Below are 20,988 nucleotides of genomic sequence, written 5' to 3'. Positions count from 1 at the left end.
ATAAATCTCAGGGTTGGAAGAGCTCCTATAGGTCAAATACTTGCCTTCCCTTTTAAGTATCCTTATCAATTAAACCACAGTACTTAGATCTCTAGGAGTAAATATGGAACATTTCCATAGGATACTTTGAATCTCAGGACCAGTTGAATGACTGCTCAGATATAGGAGCCCAAACCATGGCTGTTGGATAGGGATTTTCTTCTCTTTGAAGATCAGCATGTAGCCCTGCATCCCTGAATGGCATGCTTTCACTAAGTGACTTGGACTCTCAAGCCAAAGAGATGATTTTGATTTGGACATCCAGTCTCCTCACTGTCCTGCTTGAAACTTGTTTATGCTTTCTTATGGCTTCCGGGATAAAGGCTAACATCCCTAGCATGACATCCATGGCTCTGCCCTTTCACCCCTCCAGCCTCATTAATGTTTATCATCTCTGCATTCCAGCCCACAAGCCGTCTTGATGCTCCATGGTACCATGTTTTCTCTGCTGTGGGGCCTATGGCTTAATGATATCTCTGCTAGGAATCCCACTCGTCATTCAAACTTCAGTTACAGATTCCACAGAGATGTCTTCCTTTGACTCCTTGGTAAAATTATGTCCCTTTGTTATAAGCTCTGTTCTCCTTCATAACACTCATCTCAGTTTTAATTTCAAATGCATTTGTCTGAGGTTTTGATTAATGCTTACCTTCACTAGTGAACTTTGAGTTCCATGGAAGCAGAGGCTGAGTCTGTTACTGTTCCCTGTTTAGCACAGCAAATGCACGACGGCACTCTGAGTGCAAAATGGGCCAAAACAGAACGGGCAGAATCACTGAAGTATGAGAAAAATAAAGGTATGCCAGGCATCCTCCTAACAGAGGATCTGAGACTCTGTTAAGACAACAGAGAATCTGAGTAGCTGAACTCTTTATTCTCTGATTTAGCACAAAGGGGTCAGATCTTCAGAATCATGTCTGCAAAGCTTCTGAGGTTCAGAGCAATCTACTAAACCTCTCCCTCCCCGATTTTCCATTTGCCCGTCCAAAGGAGACCACAACGAGAAGCTCTCAAACAGCACGGTGCTTTCTAGCATTCTTATGATGCCAAGAAGAAGGGCACAATTATCCTAGTGTCTGAAGTCTTGAAAATGTTTGGCTACAATGCAGCGTTAGCAAAACTAGTATCAGCTGGACTGTGTGTGCATCTAAGGACAGTTTCCCTAAACTGGTCAGGTGTGGAGTGGGGGCTGGTGGGGAGCCCCATGTGAATGTTCTTTTATACCATGAGTACCGGTGCACTTCCGAAGACACTCAAGTCCATCGGCACCTGCCCTTCTATCCTTGAAGAGTTAGCCCATTACTTGTAGCGGGATGGAAGTCCATTCAGAAGCTTGGAGCAAGATTTATGCTCCTCTCCTAGCAGAAGCCAGCAACAGATGTCTCTCTCACCTTAGAAGTGAAGCAAGATTCTATCAAGATATAAAACGCCAGTCTCCACCTGTTGACCACACTGATCATCGGACCACTAACGTTTCAACTGTATATTAAACACGCTGACACCTGTTTTCTTTCATAACACCTGATCTCACCACTTTTCTTTGAAATCAGCATATCACCTTAAAATTTGTGGAAAAGGCACTGTAGAGAATTGCTTATCATGATATGAGGAAACTGAGGCCCAGAGAGGCTAATCAGTTCTCCAAGGTCACACAAACAGCAAGAGGCAGAGCTGAGACTGAAGTTCAGGGCTCCCGGTTCTCCAGCCAAAACTCTGAACATTATTCACTATACCCTTCTGGAATTTTTATGACAGCAAAGCTGAGTAAGCATAGCTTATATAACTCTAGGGTTATCTATCACTGGGACATTTAAATGACTCAATATCGACTGGGGAAAGTTTGGCTCTGCTCTGTGCAAAGTACAACTTCTTTCTTTGGTCAAGCCTTTTGGTTTATCATTCTTCAGAATTTAGAAGGACCTCTCAAGGTCACAAAGTGATGCTCTTCACCCAAAGGGGCTTAGATCCGTGATGGAATCATCTTCATGTAAAGAACACTTGTTTTTCCCTGCTCCATCCCGGGCCTCATGGAATAATTCCAAGCAATTGTTCAGGAACCTGGGCAAGCAGGGAAACCAATAGTTCTGCTTAAGCTATAAATTATCACTTCATTTCTCTTTGCCTCAGTTTCATCAACTGTAAAATAAGTTTAATCAAATGCTTCTTATAAATTTATTCTATCGGTTAAATTAATTATCATACTATGCTTAGAATGCTGCCAGACACATAGTAAATGCTCAATAAATAAGAGTTGTTGTTGTCAGGTTTATGGTAAAAATCCCTTCTAGGAAAGATTGTCAGTTAAAGTTTGGCAGAAAAAGAGAACAACAGATCTTAAAAGTAAGCCATAGCAGTACAGTTTCAAAAAAATTTTCTTTTTAAAAATCTGCAACACTATGGATGAACAAAACAAAATAATGCTAGCACACTGAAGTGATAGGGATGCAGGCTGATTAGGCAGCAGTTTGGTCAGGAGAAAACTAGCAATGGGTTAACCAGTCACTGGCACAGGCTTGGGCAAAAGTTTATATGTCCTAAATGGATTTCTTAGGGAACAGACACTACCCTACTAACCAATTAAAAAGAGTTCAACAAAATAATTTAAAAAACATTACTCAAATACTACACTCTATGAAGAAAATGTCACAAAAATTCAGACAAAAATATACACTTGTTTAAAATATCTTTAAAAAGCAAACTAGCTTACCAGTTAAATTTTAGGAAGTCTTCCCTATTGCAATAAATGAACTAGTTTGTGAAATACTAATGATCTTAACACTTAGAATTCCACTTGTACTTAGAAAAAGGGAACAGAGTGCTTATTTTGTACAATTATTTCCTACTCATCCTCTTCTGTTGGAATAGAACATTCTCTTTTGAGGAGCAAAATCCCGGACTTTTTTGAGCGGGGCTCTTTGAAAACTTGGTTGTATGCTGCCATCTTGTGGTAATACTAAGACATGTTCCTTTGCGCCGTCTAAAGTAAATCACCTTTGTCCACGAGGTGGCAGTAGTGAGAAAGAATTTTTTTTTTTTTTTTCCAGAGCAGGCATGAAATGTTATTTGCAAAAAGGAGTCTCCTATTATAGGCAAGAAAAAAAATTTTTCTTTGGTCCCTAACAACTGACAATTATTCTTTCTTTTCCAACGTGAAGGAAATCTCAGGTTCTTGAGTAAAATTGCCTTGCCAGGGATACCAATTCTGTAGGGATTCCCTGGACATACCCATTAGAATATACCTGAAACCTACCATTTTTATGCCTCTCGAAGACTTCTCAACACACATCGATCTTGCTTTAGCAAACACACTTAAAAAGTAAGCATGGCAGTGCCAGTCTAAATAGTAAAATAAAAAGATAAATCTACTGCAGCAATACAATGGACAAAATTTTGGGGGGTTCTAGTATAGAGGCAGTTCTAGACTTCTGCGGAAGCATTATTGTCATATGCTTAGATCTCAGCTCCTGATGAAGGCGTACAAGGAGGCAATGGGAAAAATAATTTAATACCAGAAAAAGCAAGTGCCTTGACAAATTTACTTATGCTAATCTGTCTTTGACTTTTAACTTCCAGATTCTTTACAACCAGCCGTGTTATACAAACGTGCATCATCAGAAAGAGCTGACTGGGCTTTTCTCATTGGCATAGACAATGTCTTCCTTGTTCACTACTGTAGCCTCAGCTCACTATTTCTCTAGCACAGAGTATGTGTTCAATAGATTTGCTGAATAAGTGTCTGAGTACATAAATGAATAAATGAATGAGTGACTGAGTGAATGAATTTATCAATCAATACCTTAAGAGCTGCCCTCCCTAAGATTCTAGGTAGGGGGAAATTTTATTCTCTGAAACCACTATGCCTTAACACGAAGGCAAAATTATTGTTGGGAATTCACAGTCATTTAAAGAACCATATGGGGCTGGGAGGTCCTTTCATTAGTCCCCAAATCCCTGGCAGGTAGAAAATTTTCTGGAGGGCTAAGCTTTATTTAAGAACTCATGAAATTTAAACCTTAGAAAATAAAGACCCAAGATGTTCTTTTGTTCAAAGGCCAGAAGATTTAGTCTTTCCTCTCATCTGCCATTATGTGGTATAATTAGGTCTCTCTCTCTCTCTCTCTCTCTCTCTCTCTCTCTCTCTCTCTCTGTAATTAGTATGAGGGTTGTGAAGGTGAGGGATGCTTCACTGGAAGCTCTAGAGTTTACAGTTTGGTAACTCCCTTAGTACCTGAGGAAATTTCCGTATCTATATTTATGAGCTGTTTTGGCATTTTGCCTTCTTTGAATTTCATGTGGGAGAGGAGGTGAGGGTACAAAGAATCCATGAGGAGAAGAATTGATTTTCAGTACTTTGACTCTTAACAACTTATCTCTAATCCTATGCTTATAAGCATTCATTCTAATTCACAGGTAGGATATGTAGAGTTTAGCGGTTTATACTGTTCGTGCAATTGTTCTAATTCCAGGGTATTTACTTGAACGTAAACGGCTCACTTTTCAATACACCACAGCCATTTGAGCAAGGAGACATTCTCTGTTGCATATGGCACGACTCTTTCTATGAGGCCAATCTTCTGATATGTCCCAGTTTTGAAAATGACATGTTAGAGGACTTAAAATAACTAATCGCACTTTTTTTCTGGGCCAGAATGAATAAGAGTGTATGTTCAGGGGAGACAGAGGGTCCAAATTCAACAGATTTAATCCTCCAGTTGCCTGGGAAAAGTAAGCGAGGGACAGAGTTAAAACCATTAAGAAATTTAATGAAATTAATGTATAAGAATATTCGACGTGATGCGTCTTCTTCCCTCACTGATGCTGAGGACCTGAAGCATGACATTTGTGAAGTGTCCTCCGTGGGAATTTATGATTTTTTGTGCTTTTTTTTTTTTTGGTCAAGGTTTTGAAAAATAAAATCTTTTATTATAGTAGCTTAAAAGGGGGACATTTTTATTAATTCAATTTTCAAAGCCACACTCTGAAAGTCGTTAATTTCTTTCTCAATGGTTTCTCTGCTCTACCTGGAGGCTTTAGGGGTTAGCATTTCTACTTACATATTATTATTATTTTCCTTTTTACATAGGAAAATGATATGCCTATGATTTCTATTTGGATTGTTAGAGTTTTAAATTTTCTCTTTTACTATATTCACTTTTTGTAAACCCTAATGCCTAGTATTTCTAGAGTAATGTTCTCTGAGAATCACAGTAATCATTCTGCGTCTAGTTCAGGGGAAAAGCCAACATACAGAAATGGTTCTAAGAGTCAACATTTAAGATTATTCCTGTTTTCTTAGTTATACCATAGGTTGATCATTATCCTGACTACTAGGGAAATACATCAAACTGGCTGGGAAAACTAAAAAGTCTTAACATGTCATCAATATTTGAGAAAGGAAGTTGGCGTCCCCCTTAGCTAGATTTGGGTCAGAAAGGAATCCGACACTTGACTTTCAAATGCTCCTAGGGGCTTTTCCTCTTAGAGTTGACTGCGACCAGGAATGAACTTCAGATGTTTGATGCTGTTTTGGAGTGAGTCAGAGATATGAATGATTTACCAAGTTTTTTGCCACCTTAGACATATGGTGAGAGCTCCGTGGTGAATGAATGAGTAAAGCCAAATCAGAACTAATGCTGACATAATTTCTCATTATATGGTAAAATAATTGAGACTCATTCCTTATTCTCATCAATTAGTGAACCAACCCTCTACTAACTAAACATTCGATACTAAAGAGAATTGGAGAAAATATTTTTACAATAAAAGGTCATTTCATTCAAAAAAGACAAATTTGTATTAATACCCCAATTTAGAGAGAGAGCGTAGGAGGACCCACATCTGAAAGGAGGACTTTTACTGGAAATCCTGGAGGGAATTTGCTCCAGGAAATCCACAAGGGAAATCGCTTGTAAAACGAGTCAGGTTTGACTTAGGACCTGGAAGAGTTGAGAGAGCGCTTGTGCCTGTGGAGAGAGCACTGGCTTGGGGGCAGGAACACTGCTCCTGGACCTGCCTCTTCTGTGACCTTGAGCAAGCCACAGGAACAGGCCCAGCCTCAGAGAGGGCAGAAAAAGGAGAACAGGTTAGGTGTTTTAACCTGAATATTTCACAGTACACTGACAGCTCCAACATTCAGATGAAACACTTGTTTATATCATTATTAATGGTGCTATCTCTGGGGAGAGAGATTTTATATAATCTTTATTTTCTTCTTTATAGTTTCATATATTTTCATATTCTTCCATAATGAGAATACATAACATTTATTATCAGAATGGAAAACTATTTATAAAAACAAATCAATGTACTTTTTTAAAAAACCTCTAAATCTGGGGAAAAGAAAATAATCAATTTCTGATTCTTTAGCTTTGGGTTGACATCGTTACAAAGAGAATGAATGTTTTCCTCCACTTTTTAGTTGGCTGGTATCATACAGCCAACTAAAGAGAAGCTAAGATAGGTGAGGCCTGACTTCTATAAGGAACATCGTCTTTACAGCATGAAGTGACAATGCAATGGGAAATGTAATATATGGGTCTATGAGGTCCTTCTGACTGCACGCTTGAAGTAATTGCCCTGTAGAGTGAGTAGAGATGCACGAATTAACTTTAACTGCTACGGGCTCTGCTCAGTTGTGATACGGATGGTTCCAGAGAGTACAGACTCACTAAGCACTCCTGACATAAAGAGAGGGTTTCATTAAGTCTCTTACAGCAAAGTCAGCCTTCGCAAATCCTGCACATTTCTTATTTAGCCTGAGAGGTTTAATTTTTAATAATCAGTGAATTAAAATGTTAGAGAATGCCCAATGGGCTAAGTTTAATAAAGGAGTTTCCCTGGGCCACTCCACCTGAAAATATGCATAAGATAGAAAAACTCCAGAAGCAAATCTGTTTCAGTCAGCTATCAGTAAGGTATTAGGGCCAGACATGAACCTTCCGTCTTAAAGAAGAAACACGTACTTCTGCCCTTGTGCCTGGAACACGCCCATTGCACCTGTGGGTAAAATCTTGGCCTTTGCCCCTCGATGGAATTAAAGAACAATCATCACATTTCATAAAGGGCTATCTCCCAGCCCTGAATCTACTTATTGTTGGGGCAAAGTAGATTATATTTTCCGTGTTTAAAAATATACACTTTATGTATATTTGAAGCCTTTTGTGCCTTCATGTATTTAACTTGCTAAAAAAGGATTTAAAAAGTACAGGTTTGGGTCGGTCTCTAGAGATTTTCCTCCTGTCTGGTTTTCTTTCTCTCTACTTCTATGCTCTAAATTGTGAATTGCAGATCCGTTTTAGAATACATTTTAGATTTAAATTCTAAGGGATTCAAGATGGCCTTTAATCCATGTAAGATGTGTTTTCATTTTGCAAGTTTCAAAATCAAAAACATTCAAATACCACGAAACAAGGTAACTAGCCTATGGCATTTGAATGCAGAGATAACAAGTGAATTTGTGAGATTTCCTGGGATGTTAAGGCTCTTGGAAATAAGGGATTATTTATTGGAAATAAGGGAAGATAAGGGATTAAAAAAAGGTGGTGTGCTCAGAGTTACCCTAGGGCCTGCATCTGCGGCACTGACCGCCGCAGGGCAGAACTTGGTGAAGGCGGTGGTTCTGCTCTGGGCCCTTCGCAGTGACTGTACTACTTGGAGCACCAGGATGCCTCAGTGATTTATCTGTCATTCCTGCTGCGTCACCGACTCCAAACATAGCATCATCGCCAGGTTCTAGAGCAGCTGCTGGAAAACGCAAATGGCGCCATACGACCTGATCGTTCCTACAACTAAAATAAAAACCTACTATCAAACCTCCTTGTTGAGAGGCTGGAAGTTTTCTCTAGATGTTCTGCTAGATAATAGGCTCTCAGCATCCTCCAGGCAACTCACCTCTATAACACCACCTACCATACAGTATACGCTATCCGTACATATCTGTACAATCAGGCGGACAGGTGCTTTTCCTTGTCTTAAATGTGTAACAGGGGCAGAAATGCCCATCTCCTCTCTTTTAACTCCACTGGTTTATCACTTTTCTTTTAAACAGGCCAGACGCAAACAAGGAAAAGTAAGACACTATTAGGGAAAAATGTATTTTTTTTTCGGATTTTAAAAATTCATTAGACCATACTGTTCAGCTCTCTCTGGATTCTAGATCTCTGCATTCCTGGGATGTTCTGCTCCTCTCTCCCTTCTCTCCTTTCTGCCTTAATTTTGAACTTCACTTTCACCTGGAAGCCTCTCTGACCAGTCCAGGCTAGCTAAGGTGGCCCTGTTCTGTGCTCCCCATATACCACACAGGTTTCCTCAACATAGCAAAGTTGCTTAATTCATCTGATCTACTGCCCCGTCTGGTCTGTAAGCTCTATTAGTGCTGAGGCCGTGTCTGGTTTGCTCTCCACAGTGTTTCCCAAGATCCAGCTGAGAGCTTGGCACATAAAAAGTACTAGGATAGTACTTTTTTTTTTTTTTTTTTTAGGGAATGAACAGTGTAATCAAAATACCGTGTTGTTATTGTTAAATGAACTTCATCTGGGCCAGAAACTAGTGTGCACTGCCCATTGAGAAGGAAGTTTATTTCTTGTGTTCCTCATGGTTAGAAATCAGAGGAAAAGAAAACATGGACTCTAAAAGGAAATTTACAAAGCAAAAGCAAGTGGAGAGTACATCTAAATGCAGAACAAGCGACACTATTCATTTAATGACAGAATGGGAGGGCTGGTCCTTAAGGAAGACCAACCTCCAATGCATGAGCGCATGCCATCTTTTACAGCACTGCCACGCGAAGTAAGCAGCTTTCAACAATGAACTTACCTGTATTCAGGAACTCCAGGGAAGAAAAGAGAACAAATCTCCCAAGTTACTCTCTAACTTGCGATTCAAAGAGAAGTGCAAGCTACTGCTTTTCCTTTTTTTCTTAGTCGCTTCTGCCCTCCAAACATTCACATGGACAATTGAGAAAGCGCTTTAGAATGGCCAAGAGACTTTCCAACATAGAACATGGCTGGGGATGCTGGTGCCGTGCGGGCTACAGGGGATGGGATGATGCCCAGAATGGGTGCTCAGTTATCTCAAGGCCCAGGTATCTCTTACTGCTTTTTTTTTTATCTTGTGAAAGCACAGGACGCTACTGTTGCCCCAAACAATATCCTCTTAGGCAGTTAAAAGTCCTACCGGAACTGCAAGGTTTGGAACGTGAGTGGTTGAGGCAGAATCTCCCTTGTGAGGATGGGGCAGATAAAGTAGAATGGACTGATAGCTGTGATTTATAGCAAAGACACTCTGTTAATGGTAATGTCTAGGTATTGAAACGTACACATGTGTTACAGAGATGTCGGAAGTGTTTTCTTTTACAATCAGCATTGTGATGAGTAAAACAGTGCAGTCAACTATGGCAGTGCTCGACTCCCCAGGGTCCGATTAGGAAGCGTGATAAATGACTGGTAAGGTCTCTCCCCCCCTGCTGATTTGCGGTGGCTATAGCTGACACTTCACAGTGGAGTCCTAGTGAGGGGTCTGCCTACTCCCATCATATACCTGTGTACAAATGAACACCTTAAGTTGGAATTCCAAACTCATTATGTTATGCTGTGTTCTGACTTGGCAGGTGTGTTTCTTCACCACAGTATACAAGGGGAGATGTAAGGTGGGACCCCTTAAGCTGATTTTTTTTTCCCTTATGGAAGTGCTTGTTTAATACCTACAAATGACTTGTGCTGATGAAAGAACATTGTGGGGACGGAGTGACTGTGTAAGAGAAGTTGTTACTAAGGTTAATTTGTATCTTGCCTCTTCAGAAGGCGATGTTTCCTCCAGATAGATGCGATAATGGCTTTGTGGTGCTTGCATGGCTGGTAACCAGTGTTTAGAAGTGAATGTTAACAACATCAAAACTTTGTCTATGGTTTTATTTGAAGGATGTCAAAGAGAGAGTGTATGCATAATGCAAGGTGAATATGGTGGAAAATGTAGAGAAAAAGAAGAGCAAGAAATACAGATAACAGGAATAAGAAATTCAGGTGAAAAGGAAAGAGGGAGCCACGGGGCAGACGAAAATTAAAGATTATACGTTTGCAGGGCTATACTATGAAATTTGTCAGGGGCTGAGACTGCATTGATGATTGAATTCTTGGAAGAATATGTATTCTTTCTTTTTTAACTCTTAAGTAGTGCCACTTCCTTTAAGGACTCTTGATCTGTATCATGTCTCTGAACCTAGAGCGAAGCTTCCAGTGAAAGGACCTCCTTCCTGGCTACACCCAGCAACGCTCCTCACAGCACACTGCTACCTCCTGCTAAATGTCACACTCTGGCAAACACCGAGGCGAGCTCTTTAAAGACCAGAGGGACCTGCACCAGCACTTTCTGTCCATTCAGGATCCTGGTCTTCTCACCCTTTGGGGCAGCATGCTAACATTTTCTGCTGCAAATCTCACTGAGCTCTTCTTAGGCAGCTTTCTTCCTTTTAATTAAAAAGACAAGACTGTCAATTACTCAAACTTAATCCCAAAATGTAATTGTTACTTTGAAAGATTTTTTTTTCTCATATAGCTCATAGAAGAGAAATATTTCCATCAAATTAAAATTTAGTGGGAGCTTGGATTTAAAAAATATATATTCATCTTCAAGTCCCTGCTGGCTCTAGAAATCTAAATAGCACGGCAAGGCATAAATACAGGGAGATCACCAGGAAAGGCTGACTGATGTAGGCAGATCCAGACTAGGAAAATAGGAAAAGGCATCAGAAAAGAGTCCCAGGGCTAAAAATTCTCCTTCCTTTAAATTGATGCTGTAGGATTTTTAGCCATTTAGCTTGAAGCTAAATGTAAATTCTGAGAGAGGTAACACTTCCAAGCTTCTGTTGGACATTTAAATAAGAGCGTGAATAAATTTCAGAATTATTCTTGCTAGAAAATTTTAACAGGGAGAGAACAAGAACCATTTAGGAAACAGGGCAGAAGGAAGAATGAAAAGGTGAAAGAGCAAAACACAGAAGTGGATTCAACAGAGAAAGTGCTTGTTACAACTGGGTCTAAATCAGTGGTTTGGGCTACCTATTACAGCTGGGCCTAAATCGTTGAATTGGCTGGTGCAGTATTGATTCTAGGTGAAGTATTGGCACAACTATATCCCACTTGGGATAGACCGGGAGGAAGTCAGACTCCTGTTCCCGTTAAAGGAGTCAGAGGGTGGTTGTCAGGTGTTCATGTCAACTCTTAATCATCTTCATTGTGTTAATCAGGGCCCATGATTCTGCTGTAAATTTGTGTTGACGTGGCTACCTAAGTTCTATTAAAAAAAACAAGACCCTTGTTTCCATCACCTAGTGGGAAAGGAGAAATGTACTTAAACACTGAAGGCTTTCCTAGGACATGCTTTACACCTTTGAGCAGAAATAAAGGGCAGGTTCTTTAGATCGATCATTATGGATTAGTGTGACAGGTGGCAATGTGCATACGGGCATCGACAGCAAGTGCATGAGTGTACGAGCGTGTGTCACACAGTAGGGAACTGTGTACCTGGCAGCTCCTCTTAAGTGTAGTATTATGATGGTGGTGAAAAAATAATGAAAATCTTCTTTCTCTGACCTTGGGATACTTCTCTATTTAAACTTGTTAGCAGTGTGGGCATCTCAGACATCCCTAGAATCCGAAATACGTCAAACTATAATGAAGCCAAACCGAACTTTTATCTAACTAATATCCAGGCAACGTGACCCATGATACAAGTACATCTTTAACTCTAAGTACATCTTTAAAAATTATAAGACATATGTGTATCTGAATATGATCATTTTGCATTCAATATGCTTTCTTTCTAGGAAATTGAAGTTCTATTTTATATATTATTTAAAACACCATTTGAGCTTGTAGGCATGAAAAATATAATTTCTTTCCCATTTCACAGTTGGAAAAACTGAATTAAAGAGAACAATGCTAGTAATTATCCATGATTAATAGAGGTGTGTATGTAAATCAGCCTGAATAAGTGTGTGAAATTAGATGTGCCGATGCCAGACAGCTCCGCTCATGTTTTTTAAAGACGGAAGCTTTCAAATCTCTGCGTGAGTTGGGCATACAACTCTGTGTGTTGAATGGGTCTGGAAATGGACTTTGTAAAAGTGTATGGATTGGAAGGCAACTGTATTATACATGATAAGAATTATAATACATAAAATAAATTAGATGAGTGTTGAAAGTTCATTAGACAGGTATATCTAATACATATCTAATGACCATGAATGCATACATAATGGTTATTTATAATGTACTATAGATTTATATATGTGCCTGGGTGCAGCAAGGAGTAGATTGGAATTTGGGTGTACTCTCATGATTAAAAGTGTAGGAGAAGGTGCATGTTAGTTTCCTAGGAGTGGAGGGACTAATTGGATTAATACATGCAAAAGCCCTTAGAACTCTATTACATGAGAAGCCCACTATCTATATTGGCTATTATTATTATTATTATTATTATTATTAATATTACCATTTTTTATTAGACAAGGTAAAACTGCCGTTATAATAAGGAGCTGAAAAGAAGTATTCTCTCATTGATCCCTGGGATTATATCCTACAGAAAATAAATGAAGCTGTAGGGATATAGTCCAGCCCCCTTCACAGCATGGGATCTTTGTAGGATTTTCCTCCCTGTTTTCCTTCCTTGCCAGTGGAGTCTGATTTGAGAACCCATTCCTGGGAGTGCCAGTTGAGGACAGGTACATCTCCTCCTCTTTCTAGAGATAGAAATCTGGCTGTTCAGATGTCAGGCACACCCACAGCAACACCAGTCTCCCTGTGGGAGGAAGCAGGCCAGGAGGAGTGCAGATTTCTGCAAGCCTGGTTTGTTTGTGGACATTAATTTTTTTTTTTTTTTTTACTTTAATTGTGGGGCGTGTTTTGTTTTCAGAGTGAGCTTTAGACAGCTGTATTAATCATGCAAACCCAGCCATGCACAATGTGTTTTATCAATGGAAAAACAGGAACGGAATGGCAAGCAGCTGTGAACAAACCCAGTGCAGTGCCTGAACCTGGAAGATAATCTCAAACATTTCCCAAACCTACTAGCCACACGGGGTTAGTGAATGGAAAGGCTGTTCACTTGGAATAAATAATCAGATAGGAGGCAAACAGGGTAGACAGATTCCAGGGTTATTAATTTTTTTTTTTTTTTAAGTGGCAGCAATTGTGGCCAGAGAGCCTTGAGCTCGAGGGAATTCTTCACTTGAGGGTGATAAACACACAACGGTGGTTTGTTCTTGTCCTTTTCTCTTCTTTCCCTTTATTTTTACTTCGGGAGGCTGGTTTCATCACCTCATTCTGCACCTGCGGTCCTTCTAAATGTGAGAGCATCTCTGGCGCACGTCCGTCATGAGGGGCTGTGCGTAGGGAGGAGACGGGAGCAATGTTACCCGATTCTCAGTATTCAGAGCCCTCAGGAAATGACTTGAGACTAACAAAGTGAGAAAAGTTCCCTCAGACATTCAGAGCTGGCTCTTTCCTCATTTTACAATTCAGTGGATTTTCTGCAGCGATGTAGTCAGGGGTAGTTATGCAAAATATATGCAATTCAGGACTCATTTCAGAATAAATAAACCTAAATTAAAATTAATGGAAAAAAACACCTATCAGAAACAGATAAAAAATGGCACACTATTTTATTATTTATTTATTTATCTTTTAAATTAGGGAGCAGGGAAGCACCCTGATTTTTTTGTTTTGTTTTGTTTTTGGCATAAGAGGAAAGGAAGTTTGAAAATTTCTGATTGGCCGCAGACAATATAAATTGTCCTTTGGTGTAATTCCAGTATTATTATTATCACTGCAGAAAATCAAGCAATGTGATGAAGGAAACCCAAGGGAAACACATTTGATTTACTGAGCCTTGTGTTTTTTTAATCACAGCTTGAAGAGGTTTAGGACTACATTCCTGCTGCAACTCTGCTGTTTATCCCCAATCACCTTGATGGGCCATGTAGAGAGGGGGTAGGAGGGGAGACCCTCCAAAGAGAGATATTAACAATGAAGTAGCTGAAATTAAACATGTGTTCCTGTTATTGGAAAGTAGGAGGGAAAGTTCTCTTTTTTTATGATGGGAGGAGAGAAAAGGAGCTTGGGGACTTTCTCCTACTTTCAAAACACCTTATGAAAATTAATTGGCTCAAAATCCTTCAAGCCATTTGCATCAACCATCTGCTTATAGACATCTTCACACTTTAGGAGGGAAAGGTAGGATTGCACATAGATGATGACAATCTATAATACTTAATTAAATGAAGGTATCTCATGTTATAGTTATGACCACAGTGAGGCAGTCAGCTTTTCTTAGATATTTCGGTACTATAAAAAGGGTTAAGGATCCCATATGTTAGTATTTTTTTCCATGGGCTGCCATCTTGATTGGAAAGAAGAGAAGAAAACAGATTTGATTCTAGAAAGTAAAAGTCCTTGTAAGGAACAGGAAACTTAAGAGAGCACCTCCTATAACTACCTCTCTCACCAGCTACCCCAAGTCTCCATGAACAGCTTTTCAATTTCTACGAGCAGAAGCCCTAAGTATTAGTAGTAAGATAAACTATATTCTCTAAAACTACTGGATCTATGGAAGCTATCTACAACAGTCCATCTACAATGTAAAATCAAACTAGGGTCATTCTCCAATCAACAGTTCTGTTTGTGGGAAAATAACAAGTTCCACAAAATCCCACATGCTCCATCCTGGTCCAAATTGTTTTTCAATATCAAACAGCTGTCCTTTGTGAAGTGTCTGGCTTCATTTTGTTCAATGTTATATATATCATAAAGAGTGATCAGATAAAATATTTGACTTTGTGGCTGTAGAACTGCTCTCACAAAGGATGCCTTGAGTAATAGTGACACTGTACAAAGCCCATCTTGGATGGAGCATGACCTCTTTGAAAATGTTACCCATTGGGACAAACGCATATGTGCATGTTTGTCACATCAAGATATTTGCAAGATGGCAACATGATAAAATGGTGTCAATCTCTGCAGCAACAGTAGAAGATAAATGTTTTAAAATGACTGTGGCATGTCAGGAATTCAAAATGGGATGCTTTCCATGAACACTGAGTTTCTTGTCAAGTCTAAAAAACAGGCACATTTTAACAGTCTTATTTTTAGTGACTGGGATAAGAAACAGGTTTCATCAATGTTTTAGGGAAGAATTTTATTCAACAGAGTTCTTCTAAAAATAGTCTGGCCCCTACTTCAAATTTAAGAATAATTCTGTTATTAATCTGTCTAGTTGATCGTTGAAACCTTGCAATTCTCATTTCTAATGTAATTAAAGGAAGTTTGCATATATGTGAATACATACATATGCAAGACATCACATTATTGACACTCTCCATATCTACACCCAATTCTGGCCTAATTTTTAGTTTGGACAAGTGTTAATGAAACATGATCCGTCTTCAAACTTATAAAACAGCAGCTTCCTACCTTTAATTCTGAGCACATTTCCTTTAGAGTGTATACGACAATCTTGTTTAATTGGATTTATTTTTTCCACACTAGGCTCCACATGGCCTACTTTCCATTTTTTCTCAAGTCTTCGAGTGTTATTTGCAAATCACTTTTTCTGGAATTTAATTTCAATGGTAGGTTGGTTTCATTTCAGGTTTTTTTATTGTTTTAATTTTATTTGCCAATTTGCCTTTAAATGCCCTTAAGCTAGAAGGTCGGGGCTGCACTGCACTTGCAGCTAAACGTGATGTAGAAGGCAAAATTTAATTTGAGTGTGTAGAAATTTCTGCGAGAAGGAATATGGAACGATTACCTTGTTTTCTTATTTGTGTTTTCTGAAATAGTTATCTTTAAAAGGAAACGCCCCCAAATTGGCCAAGATTTTAAGAAAAGGTAATGTCCTTGTAATCTGGCTGAGTTCAACCTTTGGTAATAGATAAATTCATTTTTACAAGTAATACAAATGACTTCAGATTTGGATTGTATAAGGTGGTTAGTTACAGGATTCGTATTTTTGTGAGCTACAGAATTTAACCGGCTGTGTTCCAAATATGTGAGTTCATAGTTACCTGTAATATGTGTTAATAGAACAAAAAATTGCTGTCTGAGTTTAGCACTGTCTCCTCAGTTAGCGACCAACTTGAAGTTAGGTCGGGTACAGACAGACCAGTTACCTGCCTTTCAACTAGTGTGAGGGCAATCGATTGACCTTTTTTTTGAAGGTTTAAAGAAAAAAATGATTCCTTTTGTATGCGAATTTTGTCAAGGTGCTTCCCCCTTTTTGTGTTTTGCACATTATAGGTGATGGAGAATGACCCAGCAACAGAACTACAACGATAAAAATCATACTGACCTTGAATGGGGTGGGGGATTGTGGGTAAAACACGCTCTAAAGGGGAAAAAATAGTAAGTATCATGGAGAATTGATATAGATAGATATAGATATATCTTACTCATGTTTAGCTTCACAATTATAAAACAGATGAATTTTCATGCCTACGGGATCGTATCTCCTGTAAAGCATTTGTCTGTCCTTCCTGCCAACACTAAATTATCAGAGAGCTATTAGTAAACTTTAACATCCAAAGTCTTTAAAAAAATTAGCTAGAATAGGGGATAACACCTTATTGTGGTAACCCTGCAAACAGGATCCTGCCCTCCTCTGGAAAATCCACCAAGATTACAGATTTTGGGGGGTGTTGGTATTGAGGGTATTTAAATGAGTAGTGATCAAATTCAGGTCATGCATCTTGGCCCTGGTTCTGGGCTCTTTAACTTTTGACAGATGACTCTGTGGTAACTAAAGACTCCTTTCCTCCCTTTAAGCCCTACAGTTCATATCAGCTTTAGCCAAGCATCTAGAAAATTTATTTTGGTAAATACTAAGTCAATTTTTCCCTCAGATTTTTCCGTCCACATTACTGATATCAGTGCAAGAGTAATGCAAAGACACTAAGCTTCTTGGCATGACAAAATCTGATTTTTAGTCTTTTCCTTCATCCCACCCCCCTGTGATAATACAATTTCATCTTAAGTTTGATCACCAGTCAGATTTGCTTGATGACACATCCTGTTCAGCAGTAAGACGTGCTTTTCTTTTAAACGCTGGAGTCTCAGCTTATGAGTCGCTCACAGTGCCATCCCCAAGCTACTGACCATAAATTGAACGTGCTGAAAGAGTTCAGGCTTTAAGGTATCCTCTACTTGTCTCATCAAAACCCAGGTTTAACTCTAAATCCTCCTCCGGGGCTCTTTCAGAAAGATAGAATGTTGCATTAGGGATAGGATGTATTACTTGCTACCCCCAAACCCTATAATGTAATGTAATCATAATACTTTTCTACATTCCTCCTAGCAGCTTGGTTAGATAAAGACCAGTGATAAATGAAAATCAACAAAAATCAAAACCATAAAAAGTAAAGCATATGTGCACATTCAAATCTGATCTGCCTGCCATCTTGTGTCATAAGCTTAGAAGAGTAGATTTTGCCTGGAATTTGGGCACTCAGTACATCTGGACACTAAGAAAACCCAGTCTCCTTGAAGAGTGAGCTTTCCTTTCTTGGATGAAAGGTGTGGCTTAAATGCCAAAGTTTCCTAAGTGCATTAAGATGGAACAAGTCAATAATAGCACAGTGAAAAATTGTGTCTTAGTTACACAAGTGTCAAGGAGAAAAATGTTTTAAACCTCCAACTGGTTATTTGGTATTAAGTTTCCAGCTTTGAAAATAAATAGCTAAACTGCTTTCAGCATTTATAGAGCAGTTGGAGACCACTGTCCCATATTATACTATATCTATCTTATTTTATTCTTATTACAATTATTATTCAGACTGTTTAAACGACTCAGCTTAATATTTTCTCATCACACTGTTCACAGCTGGGTAAATGCACTCTGCCCTCATTTCGACAAGACCATTTATATTGTTAAACATCTCATCCACCCCCCTCTCATTGCCTCTTCAATGATTTCCCACCCTGTTATCATCATCTTAGCCCCATCACACCCCATTAGTTATTCTCGTTCTCTTAATTTCATCCTACTGGCTTATCATTTCTTAGATGCTTCCCCATCCTAGCTTTTTATCCTTATTCTTCCACCATCATTTTGCTGTATTTTGTAGTTTATGCCAGGGTTTATGGGCTCCTGTAAGAGTGTAAAGTGAAGTAAATACCACTTAAAGTGAAAAAGAAATCTCCGACTTTTAACATTTAAACGTAGGGGAGAGCAGGAACCTTGGTGCTATGTGCTCTGTCTTTTTCCTGCTAGTATTTGAGGAGGTCAACACAGCTTATCGATTGATTGGGAGGTTTTAAGAACGGAATGCAAGGTTTACCCCAATACGATCTGCTGTGGCTCTTGGTAAGTCTGAGCTTTGGTTTCTTATCTGCTAAATGGGGTGGAGGGTGTTATTGGCTGATTCTGCTCGGACACCATAAAAAACAGTTAAACTGGAGTTAACACTTTGAAAGAAACCCCTCTGAATTAAAAGCACCTAAATGACAAAAGCTGGGGTTGAGAGTGGGGTGTACAGAGAGAGGTAATTTATTAACTCAGATATGATTTTCTTTTATTTTCCAGTGGGTATTGGATATGGTCAATGGTCTCTCTGGAAGTAGGTGTATTCAATGCCTACTCTTAAATCTAAAACTAGTTCTGGTGCCCATCTATTTCCTACTGTATCCACAGACAGCCCTCATAAGGAGGGCTTTCAAACTACATATAGATAGTGTTCAAATACCTGCTCGAACTGCTTTATTACACGGCATCCAGTAGTAGCTGGTTGAGGCTTTGCCAAGTCTTAACCAGCATCATCACGTGGTGTATATTTAAGTGCTGAGCCTCAAAGGTAATCACTTAAAATGACTTCTGAAGAAGCAGGGAGGCCCTGATTTTAAGGGCTGTCTCCAGTGCTGGGTTGCTTAGGTTGTTCTTAAAATGTAATCAAGTATAGGTTTACAGGTCAATGATCTTTCAAAATTAAAAAGAAAATTTTAAAACCTCCTACACACAGATGTGGTATGGCTCAGTGCAGATTTCTTTGTATTTTTATTCTTTGGTACTCAAAATAGTAGCCTCAAAATACCTTACCGATCCACACATTTCTCTAAAGTAGAAGGTAACTGACCAGTAGGACTGTCCTTCAACGTGACGAATGCCTTCTTTTTTTTTTTTTTCCAGTATGTGGGCCTCTCACTGTTGTGGTCTCTCCCGTTGCGGAGCACAGGCTCCGGACGCACAGGCTCAACGGCCATGGCTCACGGGCCTAGCCACTCTGCGGCATGTGGGATCTTCCCAGACCGGGGCATGAACCCGTGTCCCCTGCATCGGCAGGTGGACTCTCAACCACTGCGCCACCAGGAAAGCCCACGAATGCCTTCTCTTGACATGCCTAGGGTCAAAAGCTGAGCAGTAGGCTGGACTCTGCTCAAAATCTCAATGTGCCAAAGATGAACCAACGGTCTCACTAATCTAGTGGACTCAGGCTGGTGAGGATTAATGGAAATGGAAGTGGGAGGTGGTGGAAGTAGTGCCCCTCGGTGGGAAGGAATATAACAATATTTAGTCAGTGAAAAATATCAGTAAGTGAAAAAAGGAGAAAGAAGTTAGATGTCTTTTCACCTCCAAACTACCAAAGATACATGTCCTAACATTTTCCCTACATATACAAATCTAGATAACGTGTTGGTTTACAGCCTGGACTCTGGAAGGAGATTACCCGAATTTAAATCCCAGCAGCCTTACTTAGTTGCACTAGTTACTTAACCTCTTTGTATAATGGAGAAATACGAGTGCCTAATAAGGCTGTCCTGATGATTAAATGAGATCACGTATGTTAAGTGTTTGGCACATGTGCAGAGTACCTTGTACATACTCACTTGATAAGAAGTGATGGCGTTAAAATCATCTCCCTTACTCTTCCTCCCTACCTGTGGCTTTAAAAATAACTCAGTGCAAGCAATAAAACAAGATAAGGTTTCCTTTGTGGCTGCTTTGCTGTCACCAGTGTGGATACACGGACTCTGTTACGTTACACATGCTGACAACGCAGAAGTCCAAGTCTTCACCCACGTGATACATGTTCCCACATCTTACAAAAACTAAGGAGCGGAATCCTTGACTGTATACATTGTACCATGGATTAATGTGTACAGAGAAACGATATAATGTAACACTTTGCCAAGGACGGAAAAAAGATATAAAAGGCATTACTTGGATATATAGGCTAAGGGAATGGATCCTTAATAAACAGTTACTAGAATGTGTGGAGGACAAGACAAATGAGAAAGGAATGCTTCCATTGGCTTAGGAAAAATGACTATGAATACAAGGTATTCTTGCACTCTCGTTCAATTATTTTGACACTTTTTTTTTTTTTTTTTTGCGGTACGCGGGCCTCTCACTGTTGTGGCCTCTCCAGTTGCGGAGCACAGGCTCCGGACGCACAGGCTCACGGGCCCAGCCGCTCCGCGGCATGTGGGATCTTCCCGGACCGGGGCACGAACCCGTGTTCCCTGCATCGGCAGGCAGACTCTCAACGACTGCGCCACCAGGGAAGCCCCCATTTTGACCCCTTTGAAGATAATATTTGAATAGAGAGTGAAGAAGCATATGTATGTATGTGATGGAGGACAAGATGTATCAGTGACCGCAAACTGACACTGTACAAAGTCAGCACGTCACTGCGGTGGACATGGAAAATGTGCTGATGCACCAGTGAAGATGGATAATCATGAACTCTTCAGGGGCTCCGGCTCTGGGTTTCTACCTGCTGCTGCCTCTGGCTGGCAGCAGCTCACCAGCTGGCTCGTCTGCTTTGGACCGGCTGGGTCAGCAGAGCATCCCGCTGCCCACATAATGCTCTCTGTCACGGGTGCTGGCCATGGCCGCCCCTCCCAAGCATCTCTCCCCTCCTGACCCTGTTCTGTGGAAAAGTACCGCCACCAGCAGTGTCTTCCT

At 39.9% G+C, this 20,988-nt stretch overlaps 1 protein-coding gene across 3 annotated transcripts in view; it reads right to left on the bottom strand.

The window, feature by feature from the left end:
* LSAMP (limbic system associated membrane protein) overlaps positions 1-20,988 on the bottom strand; it is a 650,003-nt gene that overhangs the window by 11,521 nt on the left and 617,494 nt on the right. Inside the window, exon 7 of one of the 3 annotated variants that reach the window (XM_079922993.1) lies at positions 16,381-16,416. The exons of 1 other annotated variant lie outside the window; for it this stretch is intronic. In XM_079922993.1, coding sequence (XP_079779119.1) covers positions 16,381-16,416 — 36 coding nt within the window. Of the gene's footprint in view, positions 1-12,311; positions 13,418-16,380; positions 16,417-20,988 lie in introns of those variants that run through there. One more of the 3 variants, XM_079922990.1, reaches the window with a different exon arrangement.

This window comes from Stenella coeruleoalba (genome assembly GCF_951394435.1).
Source record: "Stenella coeruleoalba genome assembly, chromosome: 5".
NCBI classification, from domain to species: Eukaryota; Metazoa; Chordata; class Mammalia; order Artiodactyla; family Delphinidae; genus Stenella; species Stenella coeruleoalba.
The sequence above is the reverse complement of the archived record's forward strand: the minus strand, read 5'-3'. Positions and strand labels throughout refer to the sequence as shown.